Source organism: Corvus kubaryi, unplaced genomic scaffold (assembly GCF_017639235.1).
Source record: "Corvus kubaryi isolate FWS band 111438036 unplaced genomic scaffold, C.kubaryi_AGA036_p1.0 37357, whole genome shotgun sequence".
Classification (NCBI taxonomy): Eukaryota; Metazoa; Chordata; class Aves; order Passeriformes; family Corvidae; genus Corvus; species Corvus kubaryi.
The window spans coordinates 7,562,327-7,580,951 of NW_024581117.1; the positions used below are offsets into that span (position 1 = coordinate 7,562,327).

At 41.5% G+C, this 18,625-nt stretch overlaps 1 protein-coding gene across 3 annotated transcripts in view; it reads left to right on the top strand.

Moving 5' to 3' along the window:
• The first annotated feature begins 6,587 nt into the window (after positions 1-6,587).
• RFK (riboflavin kinase) overlaps positions 6,588-18,625 on the top strand; it is a 15,727-nt gene continuing 3,689 nt past the window's right edge. The window contains exons 1-3 of one of the 3 annotated variants that reach the window (XM_042033378.1): positions 15,431-15,519; positions 16,207-16,313; positions 17,114-17,265. In XM_042033378.1, the coding sequence (XP_041889312.1) occupies positions 16,283-16,313; positions 17,114-17,265 (183 nt within the window). In that variant the 5' untranslated portion in view covers positions 15,431-15,519; positions 16,207-16,282. Of the gene's footprint in view, positions 6,681-15,206; positions 15,520-16,206; positions 16,314-17,113; positions 17,266-18,625 lie in introns of those variants that run through there. The other 2 variants (XM_042033376.1, XM_042033377.1) reach the window with 2 other exon arrangements.

The window sequence follows — 18,625 nt, forward strand, 5'->3', positions numbered from 1 at the left end:
TGCTATATTGTCTGGTATTGCTACTTGTAGACAGGAGAAAAAAAGAATTCTGGATCCACACTTTTTTCCAGCATATCCAAATATAAATGTCAGCTTAGAACCATGAACCTAAAGTTCCTTTAAATGTTACTTGTATGTACAGCATAAGCCTCTTCTCTTTACTTTGTTCTATCTTTAGCATTAAGCTTTCAACATCTACTCATAATTTCCCTGTATTGCTTTCCTTAGGACATTTTGTGTAAATTCTGTAAGAAAGGCAGTATTTTTGTTATGGATTTTTTTTTTCAGTTAGACTTTCACTGTATGTTATCTACTGTTGTGGGTTCCTTTTTTATAACAGGGTTGCTCTACTGGCATCAGCTGAATTTTTTTCAAGAATATTTCAATTTTAAGGACTTTTTTTACCAAAACCTGTGCAGGAAACAGAATGTCCTTCTCTGTCCCTTAGGGCAATCATTCTCCATATAACATGTTCATAAAAGTACTGTATGTGAGTCCTGAGAAACTGCATGAAAGAATGAAATCTGAACACAAGAATTTTCCAGTACTCCCATGGGAATTCTTTTTTATCATGTCAGCTGTGGATAAAATTCATAGACTGATATTTTCCGTCACTGGACTCAGTGCTCCATTCCGTAAGGAAATAATAAGGTGTGTATTTCCAAGTGTTGAGAATTGTTAGGATTAATAGCCTTGAAACTAAAGCACTTGAGGCCTTAGGCTGCAAGAGCTCTCTGAGAGTAAACTTTTTGATAAAGCTAATGGTGCAACCACAAAACTAGCTGAAATGGCAGATGTAATCAGAATGAAGCTAAGAACCAAGGAAACATTTCTAAGTGAATGTGGTAACTTTTCAGACAAATGTCAGCCCAGCAATCAACATATAGTTGGGGTGTGTGGTCTGGAATAGGGGTCCCTCCTTGGACCAGACCACTCAAGCTCCTCTGCATGTCAGATAAAGAAACAAGTTAAAGAAACAAGATAAAAGAAACTCAGCAGATCAGTGACCTGTCTCCTTCAGGCAGGAACCTAGGGCTGAACCCTGTTGAGGTGGCATCTGCAAAATTCCTAACATGGACTAGGTGGCAGCTGCAACACAAGACTGTCTTTCACTTGTATATTTAGTAACTTGAATCTGTAATAAGGATTGTCCCCTGGTATGTGATTCAATTATTGCCTTTTTGGGACTTTACTGTAAGATCATCCCACAGTCATATAAACTGCACATTACCATAAATTGCAATGGGTTTATTCATACAACTAGATACAGCTGCTTGTTGAATAGTTCCTGGAGTCAGTACCGGTGTACTGCAGCATAAGAGTGTACTTTCATTTTTATTAGGAATTTCATCTTTGTCCACAGGCTTTTGCAGATGGTGTAAGTTCTTGGAAATGGAGCAATTTTATCAAAAGGGTGGATATTGCTGGGATGTGTATTTTATTGCACCTTTACGCAGTCTTTCACAAATGTGTCCGGTTGATTTTCCAGACTTTAGCTTCTAAATCTGCGTTGTTTCTTTATGTTCCCAAGAGTTAGTGGTTTGGTTATTGTTCTGCCCTAGAGGGTACATGTGGGGTCCTAATTACAGACAATTTATGTTCTGCAATTCACCACTCCTTTTCTTTTTTTGTTTTCTTAAGTTTAAATCCATGTCTTATGTAAATATTCAAATTTGCATGTCTCCTGTCTGTCACAGACAGATGCTGAACAAGAGCTTCCCTAAGATTTTGACTGCCTGTAAAATTGAGGTCTCTTGTAAGAACTTCCTAAGTTTCTTCTCCATACCTGATATCTTTTAACAGTTTCATACTTTCTAAGTCAAGAATACTTAGTACCTTTCCTTAGTACAGTCTGATAAATATGTAGTTTCATTTATGAATCAATTAGTAATCTCAACATCCAGGACAAAACAAGTTTCTTCTTGTGGTAGTTTAACCCCAGATGGGAACCAAACCCCATCTAGCTGCTCACTTACTCCCTTACAGCAGGATAGGGGAGAGGATCAGAAGGGTAGAAGTGAGAAAACTCATGGGCTGAGATAAGGATGGTTTAATAGGTAATGCAAAAACTGTTCTGATGCCTTAAATTTTAACTTCCATATTTGTCAAATCCTGTACTGCCTAGTGTGTAACTCTGAAGTTTCTTGTACCCTGTTAGCTGCTGTTCTCTCATGCTAGGTAGACATAACAAACCCTCTCCAGGCCTGTTCTCCAAGGACACTCAGACTGTCCTAGGCCCAAAATGTGTAAACCAGCATCTTAAGAGGGGGGTGAGCTTGGGGAAGCTACATCATTAACTGAAGCTTTAACTGGAGAATTAGCCCTGATATGCAAATGAACCAAACTTATAAAATTGTGAAGAACTCGTGACCTGTCGTCCACATTGGGGTCCATTTTGGCGGTAGCCTCTGGACTCCCCAGGGTCTACCTTTGAAGGCCCTTCAAGTAAATACCTACCTTTATTCCCTTATTCCTGTCTAGTCTCTATTTTTAGGTGGCCTCTTCAGTCAGTTCACACAAACAAAGCAAATCCAAGAATTTGTTCCCCTCTTCCCATGGGCAGGCAGGTGTCCAGCTATTCCCAGGAAAGCAGGGCCCCATCACACATAACAGTGACTTGGGAAAACAAATGTCATCACTCCAAGCATTACCCTCTTTATTCTTTTTCTCGTAGCTTTATATGCTTAGCATGATGCCATATGATCGGGGTATCCCTTGGGTCAGTTGGAATCAACTGTCTCAGATGTGTCCCCATTCAACTCTTTGTGTGTGCCCAGCCAAATTGCTGTTGGAGTGAGGGGAGCAGAAAAGGCCTTGACACTGTGTAAGTGCTGCTCAGGAAAACACCCCTGAGTTGCCAACACTGTTTCCACCACAAATCCAAAACACAGTGCCATACAAGCCAGTATGGAGAAAAATAACTCTTCTCATATGTTGGGGTTTTTTTCTGGCAGCTTCAGTAAACCTTCCTGATGGACAAAATTGCTGCTGGATGTCTTTGGGTTTTTTTCCATTGGTTCTTCTATTTCTAAGCCTCATCTTGTCATGTAGTGCTCTGATAAACATAAGTGGTGGTGTTTTGTGGTAGAGGTAAATATTTTTAAAAAGGAAACTACCAAAAGAGCAAGAAGTATTTATCTCTTGATGATGAGTTACAGGTAAGAAGCTTGTCAGAAAGAAAGGGTTTCATTTCTTGTTATCAACACTCATACTAAGTCCTCAGTAGCAGCTTGGTTATCTTAAAAGCTTTTCAGTCCTCAAAAAAATGAAACTTTTGAAAAATAGCACACCTTTTTCCTTATAGGAAGTCCAGGGGGATCTTATGCTGCTGGTAACCTCTTGAAACTCTGAAACAACTGTCTATAAAACGGGTAAGGTTTTTTTGGTGGTTTTTTTTTTTTTTTGCTGGCACATATATAAAAATCATCTCTGTAGCTCTGCTAGGGGGTCACATTGTTCCCACCCTAAAGAAAACCATTTTTTCTTCAAGATCTACATATGAAGATTTGAACTGCATCCTTGAAAAGACTGTTGTCCTGCACAAGGGTTCTTCTGGATCAAACATCTTCACTTAATCCATCCATTTGACATTCTGTTTATTCTTAATGCTGTTTGATCTGTCAATTGGCTGCTTTCTGCATCTTAGGATGGTGTTAGAACAGCCTGGAAATCATTGGACTTAGTTTTGATTTACCAGTAAACCATCCTGTACTCTGAGACAGCACTTTCTTCCCCCATTGTAAAGGAAGGAAAATGAAGATCATAAGCAAGTGTGATGCTAAAAATATCTGTTCAACCAGACACCAGCAAACTGTTGTGATATAAATATGGAGAGTGAACTGTCAGGAACAGGGCAGTGTGGTGGACTGGAAGGCTAGAAAAACAGAAGAAATTATTCAAGCAAATCAGTATTCTTTCAATAACCTGGTATGAAAAAACTATAATGTAAGAAGACCTACGGCCTCTTATTTTCTAGTGCTAAGTCCAAAAGGGAATGCCAAATAAACAGAGATTATCTCAATTTGAAAAAGAGCACTTAAGTTAATACAAAGAAGCTTTTCTAATAATGCCACTTGAAAATGTACCTGTGCAAAAATGTGTTTCTAATGCAAACCAAGACAAAAGAGGACTTGATGTATGGATTTTCTTGTGTCCGTAGTTTCTGAATTAAATAGAGAGGGCAGTTATTTCTTCAATGAAGTGCTTTTAGGTCTACTGATTAAATGCACTTGTTGCAATCCAGTTTAGACCCAGGAAAGCAAAGCAAGCTAAGTCTCTGAGCATAAACCAGAAAGAACCTGGAAGGTTCAAAATATCCCCAGAAATGAGATTAAAACCAAACGAGGTTAGATGTTGTTGCCAAAAAATGGATGTATTTAATTTGATAGTAAAAGAGGCAAAGAGAAGGGAAAAGAAAACAAAGAGAGAAAGAAAAAGAAGTGTGCGTGGGGGGTGGGGGGACAGGGAGAGGTGACAGGGGTTAGATGGAAGCAGATCACCCATCCGAGGGTCTCAGTGACATCTCGTTGCTCCCCTCCATCCGCTCTGCTGGTGCTGAGGGTCCCCCGTCGCCGCCGTGGCCACACCGCTACACGCTGCCCAGTGAGGACCCCTCAGCCGGGCTCCTCTGCACAGTTGGAGGATGGGCAGTCACTGCACCTCTGACCAGAGGCTTTTCCAAGATACCCAAAGCCTCTCCTCCCTCCCCCCCTTGGTGTGAGGGTCTGTTGAGCCTGGCAGCTGATAGCCCTGGGGCTGTGGTCCTCATCTTGGAGGTGTTAAGCCTGTGCTCAGTGAACGTCCCCAGCCCTGAGTTGTTACTTTATCTTATCTTCATCAGCGAGCAGTGTCAGGCCTCAGCCGGGGCCCCATTCAGGGTGTGGTAGTGTTCTCTGCAGCTTTTGTAATACAGTTTTAAAAGTGCTTTAAGAAAATGTTTAAGTCATAAAATATAATATTTCAGTCTCTGACAGCACTGCATAGATACAAAGATTGCATTGCTGCAGTCCATTACTGTCCAAATCTTTTGCAACCTTTGCTTCTTGCAGCCACCTCCTGAGTAATATTTCAAGATATGATCAAGACAATTTATGGTCCGAACACAAAACATATAAATATTCATTTGAATCTCAGAGTGAGGTCCCGTGTTGATAGTTTTGTTTCTTTGGGATACTGCTGAGGGTTTCTGTATGAAGTAGTGTATTGATAGACTATTCTGGGAAACTGCTCTGGTGTTCTCACAAAAATAAAGAAACAACCATGTATCATTCATCCTGTTTCTCCTCTCCTACACGCATATGGCAACAGCTATGTTCTGTTGCAGTGGGGATCCTGCAACATGCATATACCAAACCAGGAGTCCCGTGGAAAGGAAATATATACGGACAGACAGATTCTTGCTAGATGTTTCAGAGATGTTTATTTCTCCAGCCGCATGGCCGGGGCTCTGCCCAGGAACTGTTCCAGTCACGGGACCAAGGGTCCTTCTGCCTGCGCAGGGAACACAAACCAACCAATGGGAATGAGGCTGAGCAGGGGCAGGGAAACCCCGTGCCTGTGCCCTCAGGGCCCCTCTCCCGGGGCTCCATGGCAGGGGAGGGACCCCAACAATGTTCAAAGACAAAAAGATTTAAAAAAATCCTCATTATTCCCACAGCAAAATATTGCATTACACATTCTAACTGTGAAGAGGCATAAAGTGAAGTAGTAGATGTTAGTCATATTGGTTCATGCTGAACATACTGAGGATTTGGTAATAAAGCAAGTACACATTACAAGATCTTTTCTGTATCAGTCATGATTCTTCAGCAATTGGTTCAGGATCAAAAGTTGGTTGAATAAAAATCACTATATATAATACCAAATAATTCACAGAAAATAACTACCTTAACTTTAGAATTTATAAATAAAAATCACTTAGTGTTTTTACCAGTTTCAAACTGAATAATCCATATTTGTGGGAAATAGATACATGGACAACTAGCCCACAGGAGCAAAATTGATGTGGTTTCATTATACTATGAAGAAGTGAAGTATAAAGGGAGGCTCTCCTGTAACTCATTTTTATTTAAATCGTTATTGTTCAACTGATTTTTAAAAAAATCTACTGATTATTTAAACTGAGGTATCTGAAATCAGAATTAGCTTGATCTTTAAATACCCTTAAGTCAGTCGATGCAATCTTTTTGGATTTCAGTAAAGCTTTCAATACTTTCTCCTAGAGGATCCTTCTGGACAAGATGTCCAGCCCACAGCTGGATAAACACATCATCGGATGGGTGAGCAGCTGGCTCGCGGGTCAGACACAAAGGGTTACAATGAATGGGGTGACATCAGACTGGAGACCTCTCACTGGTGGGGTTCCACAGGGCTCCATCCTCAGCCCTGTGCTCTTCAACATCTTCATAAATGACTTGGATGCAGGACTGGAAGGGATACTGAGCCAGTTCGCAGATGATACAAATCTGGGAGGAGCTGTTGGCTCCCTTGAGGGCAGGGAGGCCCTGCAGAGAGACCTTGACAAATCAGGGGTCTGGGCAATCACCAACCCTGTGAAGTTCAACAAGGGAAAGTGCTGGAATCTGCACCAGGGATGGGGCAACCCTGGATGTATGGACAGACTGGGAATGAGATGCTGGAAAGCAGTGCCATGGAAAGGAAACTGAGGATCCTGGTCAATGGTGAGTTGAACATGACTCAGCAGTGCCCTGGCAGCCAGGAGGGCCAGCCCTGTCCTGGGGTGCATCAGGCACAGCATCGACAGCCGGGCAAGGGAGGGGATTGTCCCACTCTGCTCTGCACTGGGGTGGCCTCACCTCGAGCACTAAGGGCAGTCTTGGGTGCTACAGTGTAAGAAAGACATTAAACTATTAGAGAGTGTCCAAAGAAGGGTCACAAAGATGGTGAAAGGCCTTGAGGGGAGCCATATGAGGAGCAGCTGAGGTCACTTGGTCTCTTCAGCCTGGAGAAGAGGAAACACAGGGGAGATGTCATTGCAGTCTACAACTTCCTCATGAGGGGAAGAGGAGGGACAGGCACTGACCTCTTCTCTGTGGACCCGAGGGAATGGCCTGAAGTTGCGTCAGGGGAGGTTTAGGTTGGATATCAAGAAAATGTTCTTCACCGGGAGGGTGACTGGGCAAAGGAATAGGCTCCCCAGGGAAATGGTCACAGCACCATGCTTGACAAAATTTGCTTCTTTGTTTCTAAATTCAGCATTCGGGAGGATTACGACATGTCTATTAAGGAGTGATGTGGAGAGTGAGGTGTCAGAAACAGGGCAGTGTGGTGAACTGGAAGACTAGAAAAAGTGTAACTGCATTTGCTGATGCTGTGTGTTATTTCACAGCTTCTCAAAGATTTTTCAGGATATATCAAACTTCTGGGTCATTTGGTATTAAGTCAGAAAGTTTGCTGACTATACCAAACTATGTGGTGTGGTCAACACACTGGAGGGCAGGGATGCCATCCAGAGGGACTTTGATAGGCTTGAGAGGTGGGCCCATGCAAACCTCATGATGTTCAACAAGGCCAAGTACAATGTCCTGCACTTGGATTGGGGCAATCCTAAGTACAAATACTGGCTGGGAGGAGAATGGATTGAAAGCAGACCAGAGAAGAACTTGGGCATGTCAGCTGACAAGAAACTTAATGTGACGTGGCGATGTGTGCTTGCAGCCTGGAAAGCCAGCTGTATCCTGGGCTGCATCCAAAGCAGTGTGGCCAGCAGGGCAAGGAAGGGGATTCTGCTCCCCTACTCTGCTCTTAAGAGACCCCACTTGGAGTGCTACGTCCAGCTCTGGGGCCCCCAGCATAAGGACTTTTTGTAGCAAATGCAGGGGAGGGCCACTAAGATGATCAAAGGGCTGCAGTGCCTGTCCTGTGAATAAGAGGCTGAGAGAGGTGGTGTTGATCAGGATGGAGAAGAGAAGACTCTGGGGAGACCTAAGAGCAGCCTTTAAATTCCTAAACGGGGCTTAAAAAAAGGGTGAGAGTGACTTTTAACAGGAATATTTAGTGATAGGACAGGGGGTAATGGCTTTAAACTGTTGATAATAGACTAGATATAAGGAAGAAATTCTTTACTGTGAGGCTGGTGAGGTGCTGAAACAGTTTGCCCAGAGAAGTTGTGGATGCTTCATGCCTGGAAGTGTTTAATGCCAGGTTGGATGGGGCTCTGAGTAATCTGGTCAAGTGAAAGGTGTCCCTCCCATGTTGGGGGGCTGGAACTAGAGGATTTTTAAGGTCCCTTTCAATCCAAACCATTCTATGATTCGAAGTTCTTTCACAAGGCAACAGGTTCAGAAACTTATATTCTAGTTTATAGGCCTACTATGGGCTGTAAATATTTATTAAATATTTGGCATAAAAACAAATGTGGATCAAAACAGATATTTAAGCAGATTGTCTTCTATGGCTTGATTTCTCCTTAAAAGAAGAAGATGTTAGTTTGCTCATCTTTTTGTATATTCTCAACATCAGATTAAACAGTTTGAGTGCTTTTGTGCCACTTTCTTACTTACCTACAGAGACAGTTAATGATAGTTGAAGTCACTTGTCTGATGTGAGAAAATACTATTTCTTCTCTGCTGTCAAGGAAGAAAGTAGAAGATCATTCAAACACCCCAGGATATGGTGGCCTTTCTCACTCAGTAGTAAATGTTTTGCAATATCTCAAAATATCTGTTCCATGTTAGAACATTCTGGTTGCCACGTACATGTGCAAGTACATGGTTGACAGTACTCATGAATCACTGGCTTATATTTTAGGCAATGAAGGATTATATTAATCTTTTTATTAAACCTGTCTGATACGACACTGATGATGGCTATGAAAAACCCTTAGTTTTGGGGGTAATTAGTTCTGTAATGTAAAACAGGCTCTACTGAATTTTCTGCTCAACCTGTTTTGTAGCATAAATTATGGGTTGCCACTGCTATTTCTTTACCAAGGTAAACAGTGTGGGGCAAAATAAGTGATCCATGTGCAGGAGGTAGGGATATTAATAATGTAGAAAAACTGGTAGAACATCTCCACATGAAACTAGTATTGATTTAGATTACTTGTTTTGAATCTCTGCCGCTCAGGATACCCTTGAGAAAGTAAGTGGAATAGGAGATGTCCTAAAACAATCGTGAGCTTTGGGGTTTTGTTTGGTTTTATTTGGTTTGGCTGGGAAGGTTTTTGTTGTTCTTTTGAGGAGGTGGGGAGGGGGGGTTGATGCAGCTTAACTGGGAGAATTGAAGAAGCAGCACACAGTGCTTCCACAATATAATTAATTTATCAACAAACATACCAGCTGCATTATTCAGAGCAAGCCTTGTATTACTTCTGGGATTCTTCTTTGTACATGTCTCTTGTATTTATAGCTTTGGTGTGACTAAGAAAATGAGTAGGGCAGCACCCAGCTAGGCTTACTAGCAAGGACCAGTCACTGCAGTCTGCCCGTAGTGGGGCAACTTTTGGGAGACTGATGCAGCCCAATGCTTCTGTCCGCAGCACTGATGTGTCTGGCACAGGCTGCTTGCAAGACTACTGGGATTGCGTGCATGGCAAATGGGATGGAGCTCAAATATCAAGGAAATTATGGCTAACACTTTTCCCTCGTTGTTGTGCAAATATTTCCTGTGTTAAGACATGAGGTTGCAGTCAAATGGCACGTTTGGATCTCTTTGCAGTGGCAGACATGAGCAATGACTAGGGCTAGTTCTTCAACAGGCAACAGTAAGAAGATTGCTACTGAAAGAATGGTTACCTTATACAGATGGCAGTGCTGTCACAAATGCAGGCATGCCTTGAACATGCAGCACATACGGGTAGGAGCAGGAGTATTGCAAACTACAGATTCCTTTTAGCAATGAGAAATTTTCACCAGAATCTTTCTTGTTTGCTCGCCTGTTGCTTACTCTGTTATCAAGGCTGAGACAGCAAGCCCAGGCAATGAAAGAAGAAAATGATGGTAAAAATGATGATTAGTATGCAAGGAAAAACATTGTAGCTGCTTCCTTCATTGTATCCTCCTCGTAATGTCAGTCACTAGGGCAATAATTTTCATTTTCTGCTCTTTCTGATGTTACTGCATAGGTGAAAAACTTTTGTCCCTCGGAGGCTGAAAACTAACAAAATCTCTTCTGTAAAGAGAATAAAGGTCAGTGCCTAGGCAGGGTACTCCTGGACATAAAAAAGCAAATCTACCACAGGGGCAGTGCATCTCTTGTGGTTTTGAGAGGGTACTGTTCTTCATGGCATTTCCATGAATTAATTCAGTGGTCAATGGTTCAATTTTTTTATTCTTTATATCGTTGTGAAACCAATTCTTGCAGTAAAGACAAACAGTTTTGACAAACTGATTTACTTTATTTTGTAAAGTGTTCCCAAACTTACAAAGTTTCATAAACATCAAATACCTGCTCCTTTTATCTCCATACTTATTCCTGCTTGAGCTTATACCTTTCTAACAGGCTTTTCCCTTGGAGTGATTGCCCTTTTCTATAAACCTTTAGCACCTTTGTCTTCTATTCTTTGCCACGTAAAGCAGAAATTAACAGCCAAGTAGTATTAAGTTCTGGGTCAGAAAATATTTGGTATATTATTTTTGTTTGCTTTCTAACTCACAAGAAGCAAAAATTATGCAGGTTCACCAAAATCTGAAATGAAGCTTTTTCTGGTATCTTAAATTTAATGAGCTGAAAAATCCATTGCCTGTCCCATTGTTTATTACTTTCTTACTAGATGTCAGCTATCTCAGTTGCCTCCTGTACGAAATTGTTCTCTTACACACCATTTCTACAGAAATAGCTTGACACTGACCTCCAAGTTGCCTAACATCTATTCATCTGCAAACATCATGACAGTACAGTAAACATCTCCTAGCCCATGTCACCATCCCAGTCTTGTTCTTCTACATTCCATTGTGAGAGTCCTGATAGCAATCTGTGTTGATTGTTGAGAAATGCAAGATATTTTGGACCAGAGTCTGTGAAACACATGAGAATCTCATTTAGTTATCTTCAAGGTGGTAAGCTACCTGAGCTGCCTTGCCCGGTATTACTTTTCTTGCGCTGCCAAAGCCTCTGTTGGTAGGATTCTCCTGAATATTTTGCCATACAATTAATTGAAGGTTGCTTTTATAATATGAGACAGACTGGTCACAAATACCTTGACCTGGGTAAACTGTGTCTGAAAAAAAATATGTGTGACAGTGCACCTGCCATTCAGATGGCCATCATATGATTTAGCCTAATCAGAACTAGTTAATTACAGTTATTTAATCTGAGACACCTATTAAACATATTTTGGAACATGGACAAAGAGGAAGGAACTTAAAATGCATTTAAGGGCTTTTTTTTTTTAAAGGCTCAGTTTCTTCAGCAGTATTAAAATTTAGAGAATTTTGAGCATTAACCATTAAGCATGTCCACATGGCACAATACAGGGCTGCGCAGAGACAATGGGAAGCTAGCTGAAAGCAATGCTGTGCATTTTTCAAGGAGCTAATTGAGGATTTGGTGTGGAAAAAAGACACTAGAGAGAGAAATAGGGATTCAAAAGCTGGAGGAATCCTTGAGAATCGACATAGACTTTCAAAAGGCATCAAGTTCTCTGCCTTTATGTAATATTTCTAAAATATCTGAAATGCACCAGTTTTGTCTTTCACACATAGTTTAGTAACATACAAATTGTAGTTCTTGGAATTTTATGTAATTATCAGAAGATGTTCAGTAGATAATATCAGCTATGCCTTGTTATACAGACATTGATAGTACCTGTTGCTTCACTGTAATCTAACACAGTCTTGGTACCATCCAACTAATGTGCAAGTACTTCTCCTAGAAGAGAGTGGTCCATTCAACCAGAACAAAACTTCAGACTGCTAAAAATAAAGATAATTTTTTTTTTAAAGTAAAAGAATAACTTCTGTGGTTTTATATTCCAGACTAAAATACAGAAAAAATACTTTCAAAGCAGGTATTTGTTAGACATTCTAGCAAGAGTGTTTTGTACATATCTTTGATTTCATCACCTGGTTTCAGCACACTAAAAATAAGGAGTGCCAGAGCGTCCTTGAATTGAACTCCTGAATCAATGAGTGTTTTGTCATGCTGGGAATGGAAACTTCCAAGGAACTGGCTAAAATGCTACTAGTTTTACTACATGGCACTCTTTTCTCTGAGTCAGCTCCTGAATATTTCACTGAGCCTGGTGTAACCAGAATTTCCAGTTTGGCTGGGACAGTCCTAGAATATTCTGGTATCCAGCAGATATGGTTTTGCTGTTTTTCCACACCACATGAAGGAAACAGGATATTCCTGCTCTCACCTTAAGTCCTGCATAGGAATGCAGGCTTTTGCAGCACAGTAATAAGAGACAGGGACTCTGGAACAGGGTTATGATGTGATACAAGTCTTATGTTTTATTGCAAAACAAGATGAAAAGAGTATGTTCTACTCTGCATTAAATGTTGGTTAGTATGATGAGTCCTCAAAGCTTATGTTCAGTTAGGTAACCTGACACGGGTCCTACACAGGTGCTGTAACACATGCTCTCCTTTCTTCTGGTTTCTGTGGCCGTATATATATATGTACATATAGATATAAATATATAAAAAGAAAAATACTTTTCACTGACAACAATAACTACAGGTGAAGTAGCATAAGCAGGGAACAGAAGTTCCTCCCTAGCTGCCTGACACAGTGCCTGAGTTTTCTCACTGGAGGTAGGAACTATCAAATTGTTCTTCTCTTGACTGGCAGTGCTAGGAGACATGTTCATCACTAAAATTTGATGATGTTTTTAGAAGAAACATATCTACTAAATCTACTAAATTTTAGTAAACGACTCTAAATTTCAGTTGAGATAATTAAATTCGACTTGTTCAAGATCTGCCCTCTCCAATATGAACAGTATACTTAGTAACGAAATAAAAACAAGGACATGGTATGAAGGACAGCTAATGTTTTACCTGGATCATGGCAGTCCATCATGATTACTGATAGAAATTATTAATGTTATGACTGTTTGACAGAATGAGATAGAATTCGTCAGTTAGACTTCTGTGAAATTACTTAACCACATAGTTCTTAAAAAAATACTTTCTTGCCTTAGTACTTCTCAAGGTTTCCTTAGTTGCTGAGATTGTAAACCTTTTGCCCAAACCTACAGACACTGAAAAAGAAGTCACTGCGTGCCATCGTGTGGATATCACAAGAACATCAGCATCTGTTCTGAAGAGATGGATTTGTTTAAAAAAAAAGGGGGCGTGGAGAAGAGGGGGTAGAACACAAATGTGTATGTCCTTGAATACAAATATTGGGAGGAAACTCATTCCAGAAAATAGAGGGGTTTTGTTTCCGTTTCTTGCTTTTCAGTTAAAATAAACTAGCAATGCTAATGGCCATGAGGTCACACTGTCAACTGTTAATGGTCTGTCATTAGCTAAGCAACTAGGCAATGACTTCCAGATTTGGACTTCATATCCAAGACACTTCCATGACGAAATACCACTTTAAACACTCTTTGTAGCACTATTCTCTACACACTCAGAGACAGCAGAACAGAACTGACCTGCCAGTAGCATACTTAGGATATTTTTCTCCCACTTTTTCTTCTTACATGTATACCATCACCACTCTGTTGCTAGTTCCAGTTACACATGTGGTGATTCTCTAAGACAATCAAAGCTACTAAAACTGTAGTAATGAATGAATTTGATGAATGAATGAATGAATCAATGAATTTGAATGTTATCCTGAAAAGGATGGCAGGGAGTTGGGATAAGAGAAATGAAAGAGGAAAAGAAGAGGATAAGTTTGAGCTAAAATCACTTATAACTTTTTTTTGCCTTTTTATATAAAACAGCTTGTGTCCACAGCTTCCATGAACAGTCAGTGCTTTATAAGATGATATATAAGTCAGTTTCTCAGAACAGTTCCCATTTTAAAAAGTTATTTATTTGGAATACAATTAAATACAAGCACAAGCCAAGGATGTTTACATTGCTTTTCCACATTAAAAAATAGCAAACTAAATTAGAGGTAAGTCCTGAAATATTTTTATGACTTATATCAAACTGGTGAAATTAGAAGCTCTGTTCTAGAAGGGGGGAAGGAAAAGAAAGTGGCAATTCACTTCGGGGATTTTCTGGATGGTGTTTCTGGATAACAGTTATGTCTTTAAACACAAATATGCTTATGTGCAGCACAGCAGTGCTGAATGAGACCCCAGAACTCAAATGGCCTATTGTATCACTGATACAAAGAGACTGTGTGCTGGCAGGTTGGCTGCTCTGTAATTTACCGAGATTATGGACATCTTCCACAATACTACTATTTTGAACTCATGCAATCTGGAATTTATTTAAGTTGGATCAGGGCAATAGAAAAAAGAGTGTTAATCATCTAAATACATTAATGAGCTTCATCAACATGAAGATCAACTGGAGACAGGAAGTGAAGGAAGAGAAATGCTCAGTTACCCTTTATTTTCCTTTAAGCTGAGTGAACACAGGATGAGCACTGTTGTCTTGATGTTTTTTTTCCAAAGGAGATCCCGGTACTACCAGCAGTAATGGCAGAAAGGGAGATGTGAGCATGATGTAAAGCAGAGGTGAGTAAAAATGGTTTGATTTTTTGGTTTGGTTTTAGTTTGGTTTGTTGTTGGGTTTTGGTTGTTTGAATTGTTTTAAGCACGCAACTACAGTTCGCTGGAGCATGTCACAAAAGACGACCTGTTCTCGGGGCTTTCCTGAATGTCTGCTGTGCACTGAAGCATCTGGCCTTTTCTGAGCGAAAAGGCAAATTTGGGGCTACCAAGGGAGCAACAATCCCTGTCTCCACGCGTGGCGCAGGGTGCGAGGTGCAGCCTTTCGGGTACGAGGGTCAGGACGTGGCAGCTGGTGCAGAACAGTCACAGCTGTCACTGCGCAGTTTCCATCGGAAGAAACTGCAGCACGGACCAGACCCAACTGCCCTCGGAGAGCCGAGTGTGACGAAACCCATGGGCAGCAGGAAAGAGCACGGCGCTGGCCTTGACGAGCGACGGTGCCTCCTAGCGCACGCCAAGGCTCGCCGCCCCTCGCAGGCACCGCCCGCCGCTCAATCGCCGTTCGGCTCCGCCCGCCCCGCTTCGGCCGGGATCGCCGTTCGGCTCCGCCCGCCCCCCTCCGGGCGCGATCACCATCCAGCTCCGCCCGCCCGCTCCGCCCCGCCCCACTCCGGCCGGGATCGCAGTCCCCTGGCAAGGGAGGGCACACTGGGCATGCGGGGCGGGCACGGCCATTCTGGAGGGTGGCAGGAGCCGCCGGAGCGTTGCGTGGATCGCAAGCCTGAGCGCGCATTCTGATTCCTCCCCTGTCGTTGGTAGCGCCCTGTGCGGGAGGCGGTGGTGAGCGGTGCAGCGGCGCGGCGGGCCCGCGGTGCCGGCGCCTTAGCGCGGGGCCATGAGGCACCTGCCGTACTTCTGCCGCGGGGAGGTGGTGAAGGGCTTCGGCAGGGGCTCCAAGGAGCTGGGCATTCCCACGGGTGAGCGGGAGCGGGGGGCACATCTCCTGGAAACAACACGGGCGGGGTGTCCCCGGGTCTGGGCCCGGCCGTGGGGCTGGGGGTCCGCGCCGAGCCCCAGGAGCGCTGCCGCCGGTGAGGCGCCGGGCGGGGGGTTCTGCAGCCGGTCCCTGTCGCGCCCCTCGAGCGGAGCCGTGCCGTGCTCCTGCCAAGCAGCGGTGCAGCAGCGCTGTGACTCAGGTCGCCTCACCTCGGAAGTCGCCCGGCTGCCCTGCACAGCTGCGCTGTTGTTATGACTTGTGCTTTCCGAGAACGGCCCTCCCTCCTTCGGTATCAGCGTTTTCCTGACGCTTCCCTCCCTCCCCCCCCACCCCTTGCTTAGCGTCTTGCACTCTCCCTTGTGTTATTCTCTACACCTCAGTCTGTAAAGAGGTTTCTCTGAGTTTTGATGTTTGTTCCTTTTTTCATCTAGTGGTCGTCATGATGTACAGCATGTAGATAAGGGTCACATTCACGGTGCTGTGGTGTGGCAGCTTGGGAAAATATCCCTTCACATAAACCTCCGATAGGAATAAGGAAGGGAGTAGAGTAGGCATTGGGAATCGCAGCAAGGAAGAAAGTTCAAGGGGTGTAAAGCAGAGTTTGAAATAGAGCAGGTGGGCTTGGCCTACAGAGAATATATTTTCCTATTGCCCATCTCTGTTTCAGTTGTCTAAATGCAGCCAGATGACTACTGCAAGAGAATTTTGACCTGCCTTAAACAGACACTGAGGTCAGAGGTCATATGGCACTTCTTCTAATGGACATGAAACTTCGTAAGGTTACGCTTATGGTGCTGGATTTCTGACATCTGAGAATGTCACATTCTTCTCTTGTTTATAAATGGTGTGTTGGTATTAGGGAACGGGGAAAGGAAGCTGTTAATGTCTGGGAGCTTTGATAAAAATTTGGTAACTGTCCTTTCAAATCAGTTTGATATCTTGCATGAAGAGATCTATTCAGCTGGGAAATAGATGTAGGATAGTAATTTTGAGAGAAGGTTAAATTCAGTCAAAAGGAAATTTTATTTTACTGTAAATATGTACTTTTCAAAGGAAATCTCAAATCCACAGAGGCCTCTGTAAGTGAACTTGTACAAAATTGACAGATGACTAAATAATTATTGCATTTGCTTCTAGATATTTTGTTTCATCAGCAAATATTTTACTAATAAATAGTTCTGAGATGTTCTTTTATAGTGCAGAAGAAAGTTGATTTTTTCCCCTCTCATTTTTCATCATAGTAAAGCTGTAGTAATTGTTCTAAGAATGAAATGTGTTCTGGCTGTAGAAATGACATATTTATTAATTATTATTGCAGAAGAGAAAGGAAACTATAAAATACAGTGGGTGTGCATGTAGGAGATGTAGTAACTCTGGTATTGCCACAGTGACTGAATTTTATGAAGCTGTTTTATACTTTGCCAAATGGTATGTTGTGTTATTCTTATCATCACCAGTGTTATGTTTGTAAATAGTATGTAGGCAGAGTTTGGCTTTTAAGTATTTGAAGATCCTGTTATATTCTTAACTTGCACAAAGTCGCTCACACTTTACACTTTATAAAATTTTTACAGCTAACTTTTCTGAGCAAGTGGTTGAAAGCTTTCCACCTGATATCTCTACTGGTATATACTATGGATGGGCCTGTGTTGGAAACGGAGATGTGCATAAAATGGTTTTGAGCATAGGATGGAATCCCTTCTATAAGAATACTAAGAAATCAGTGGTAAGAATTTTGGTTTTTGTGGGATTTTTATTGTAATAAAGGACCAGATGAATTTTAACAAGATACGCAGGATTTGACTAATGAATGATATCTAGGAATCTGCGCACCATTAGAAATGCATTTGTTATCTATATAATATTTATATTCTGAAAAGAATATAGTCTCTGTAACCAGAGAATATGCAGATGAAGTTGAATAAAGTTTTTTTTCTTCTGTTCCACTGTTTCTTTACTACTTCCAAATTTAAAATATAACAGTACTTGAAATGATGGTTGCTTGAGTTGCTGGTAGCAAATTAAGCGTAAACTTGATAAATGCATTGAATTTACTGGTTATGAGAGCCTTAGAATGAGCTGGAACATAGTAATAATCTGTTGTTCTCTGCAATGTATCTGCATTTCAGATAGGAGATGTTGGGGCAGCTTAATTAGTAATGAATTTTAAAATAATTCTGTTCTTAAATGATGGAATCCATACATGAGGTGCTGCAGCTTAATGTACAGAATAAATATTTAAAGGCATGTAAGGATGTATGGATGGTGAAGTTAAAATCCTGAGCTGTGACGGCTTTGGGGATTTTTGCTGTCAGATGCTGATGTTTTTCCTGAGTCTTGCAGAGCTCTCATGTTGAAAACAATTTTATTTGGACATGAATCTCTGCTTCTAAGTGTTTGTCTTAGGCAAATGTATACTTTAAAAATTTCTTGCGGATAACTTTTCTCAGCAAGTAGTTAAAAGCTTCCTAACTGATAGCTCTGCTGGCGTATGCTATGGGTTGGCCTGTTTTGAAGATGAAGATGTGCATAAAATGGTTTTGAGTGTAAGGTGGAACCGTGTCTTAGTCTGGACTTGCTGTTCAATTTTATCATTCAGTTCCCTTAGGAGATAGTTGTAAAAGCTCTCCTGGAGCTGACTACTTCTATCAAAGTATTCATAGTTATTTAAATGTATCCACTTGTTGATGAAACATTAACATTTCCAGCCTTGGAAATCTTACCACTGAGAAGTTTGGAAGCATTTCTCTTCAAGTCTGAGGGTGTGGGGGTTTTTTAAATTGGTTGGTGTTTTTTCGTTTGGGTTGGGTTTGATTGGTGGGTTGTTTCGGTGTTTTTTTTTTTTTCCTTGGCTGTTTATTTGTTTGGGGGGAGTTTTGTTTGGTGGGGCTTTTTTTTGTTTGTTTTGGTTTTTTCTTTTGTTTCATTTTTAAGTTTTGGTTTGGTTTTTGTGGGGGTTTTTTTTTTGTTTTTTTTGTTTGGTTTGGGTTTTTCTGGTTTTTGGGGTGGTGATTGTTTTGAGGGGGATTTTGGTGTGTGTTTTTGTTTTTTGAGGGTTTTTTTGTTTTGTTTTTTTTTCTTTTTTT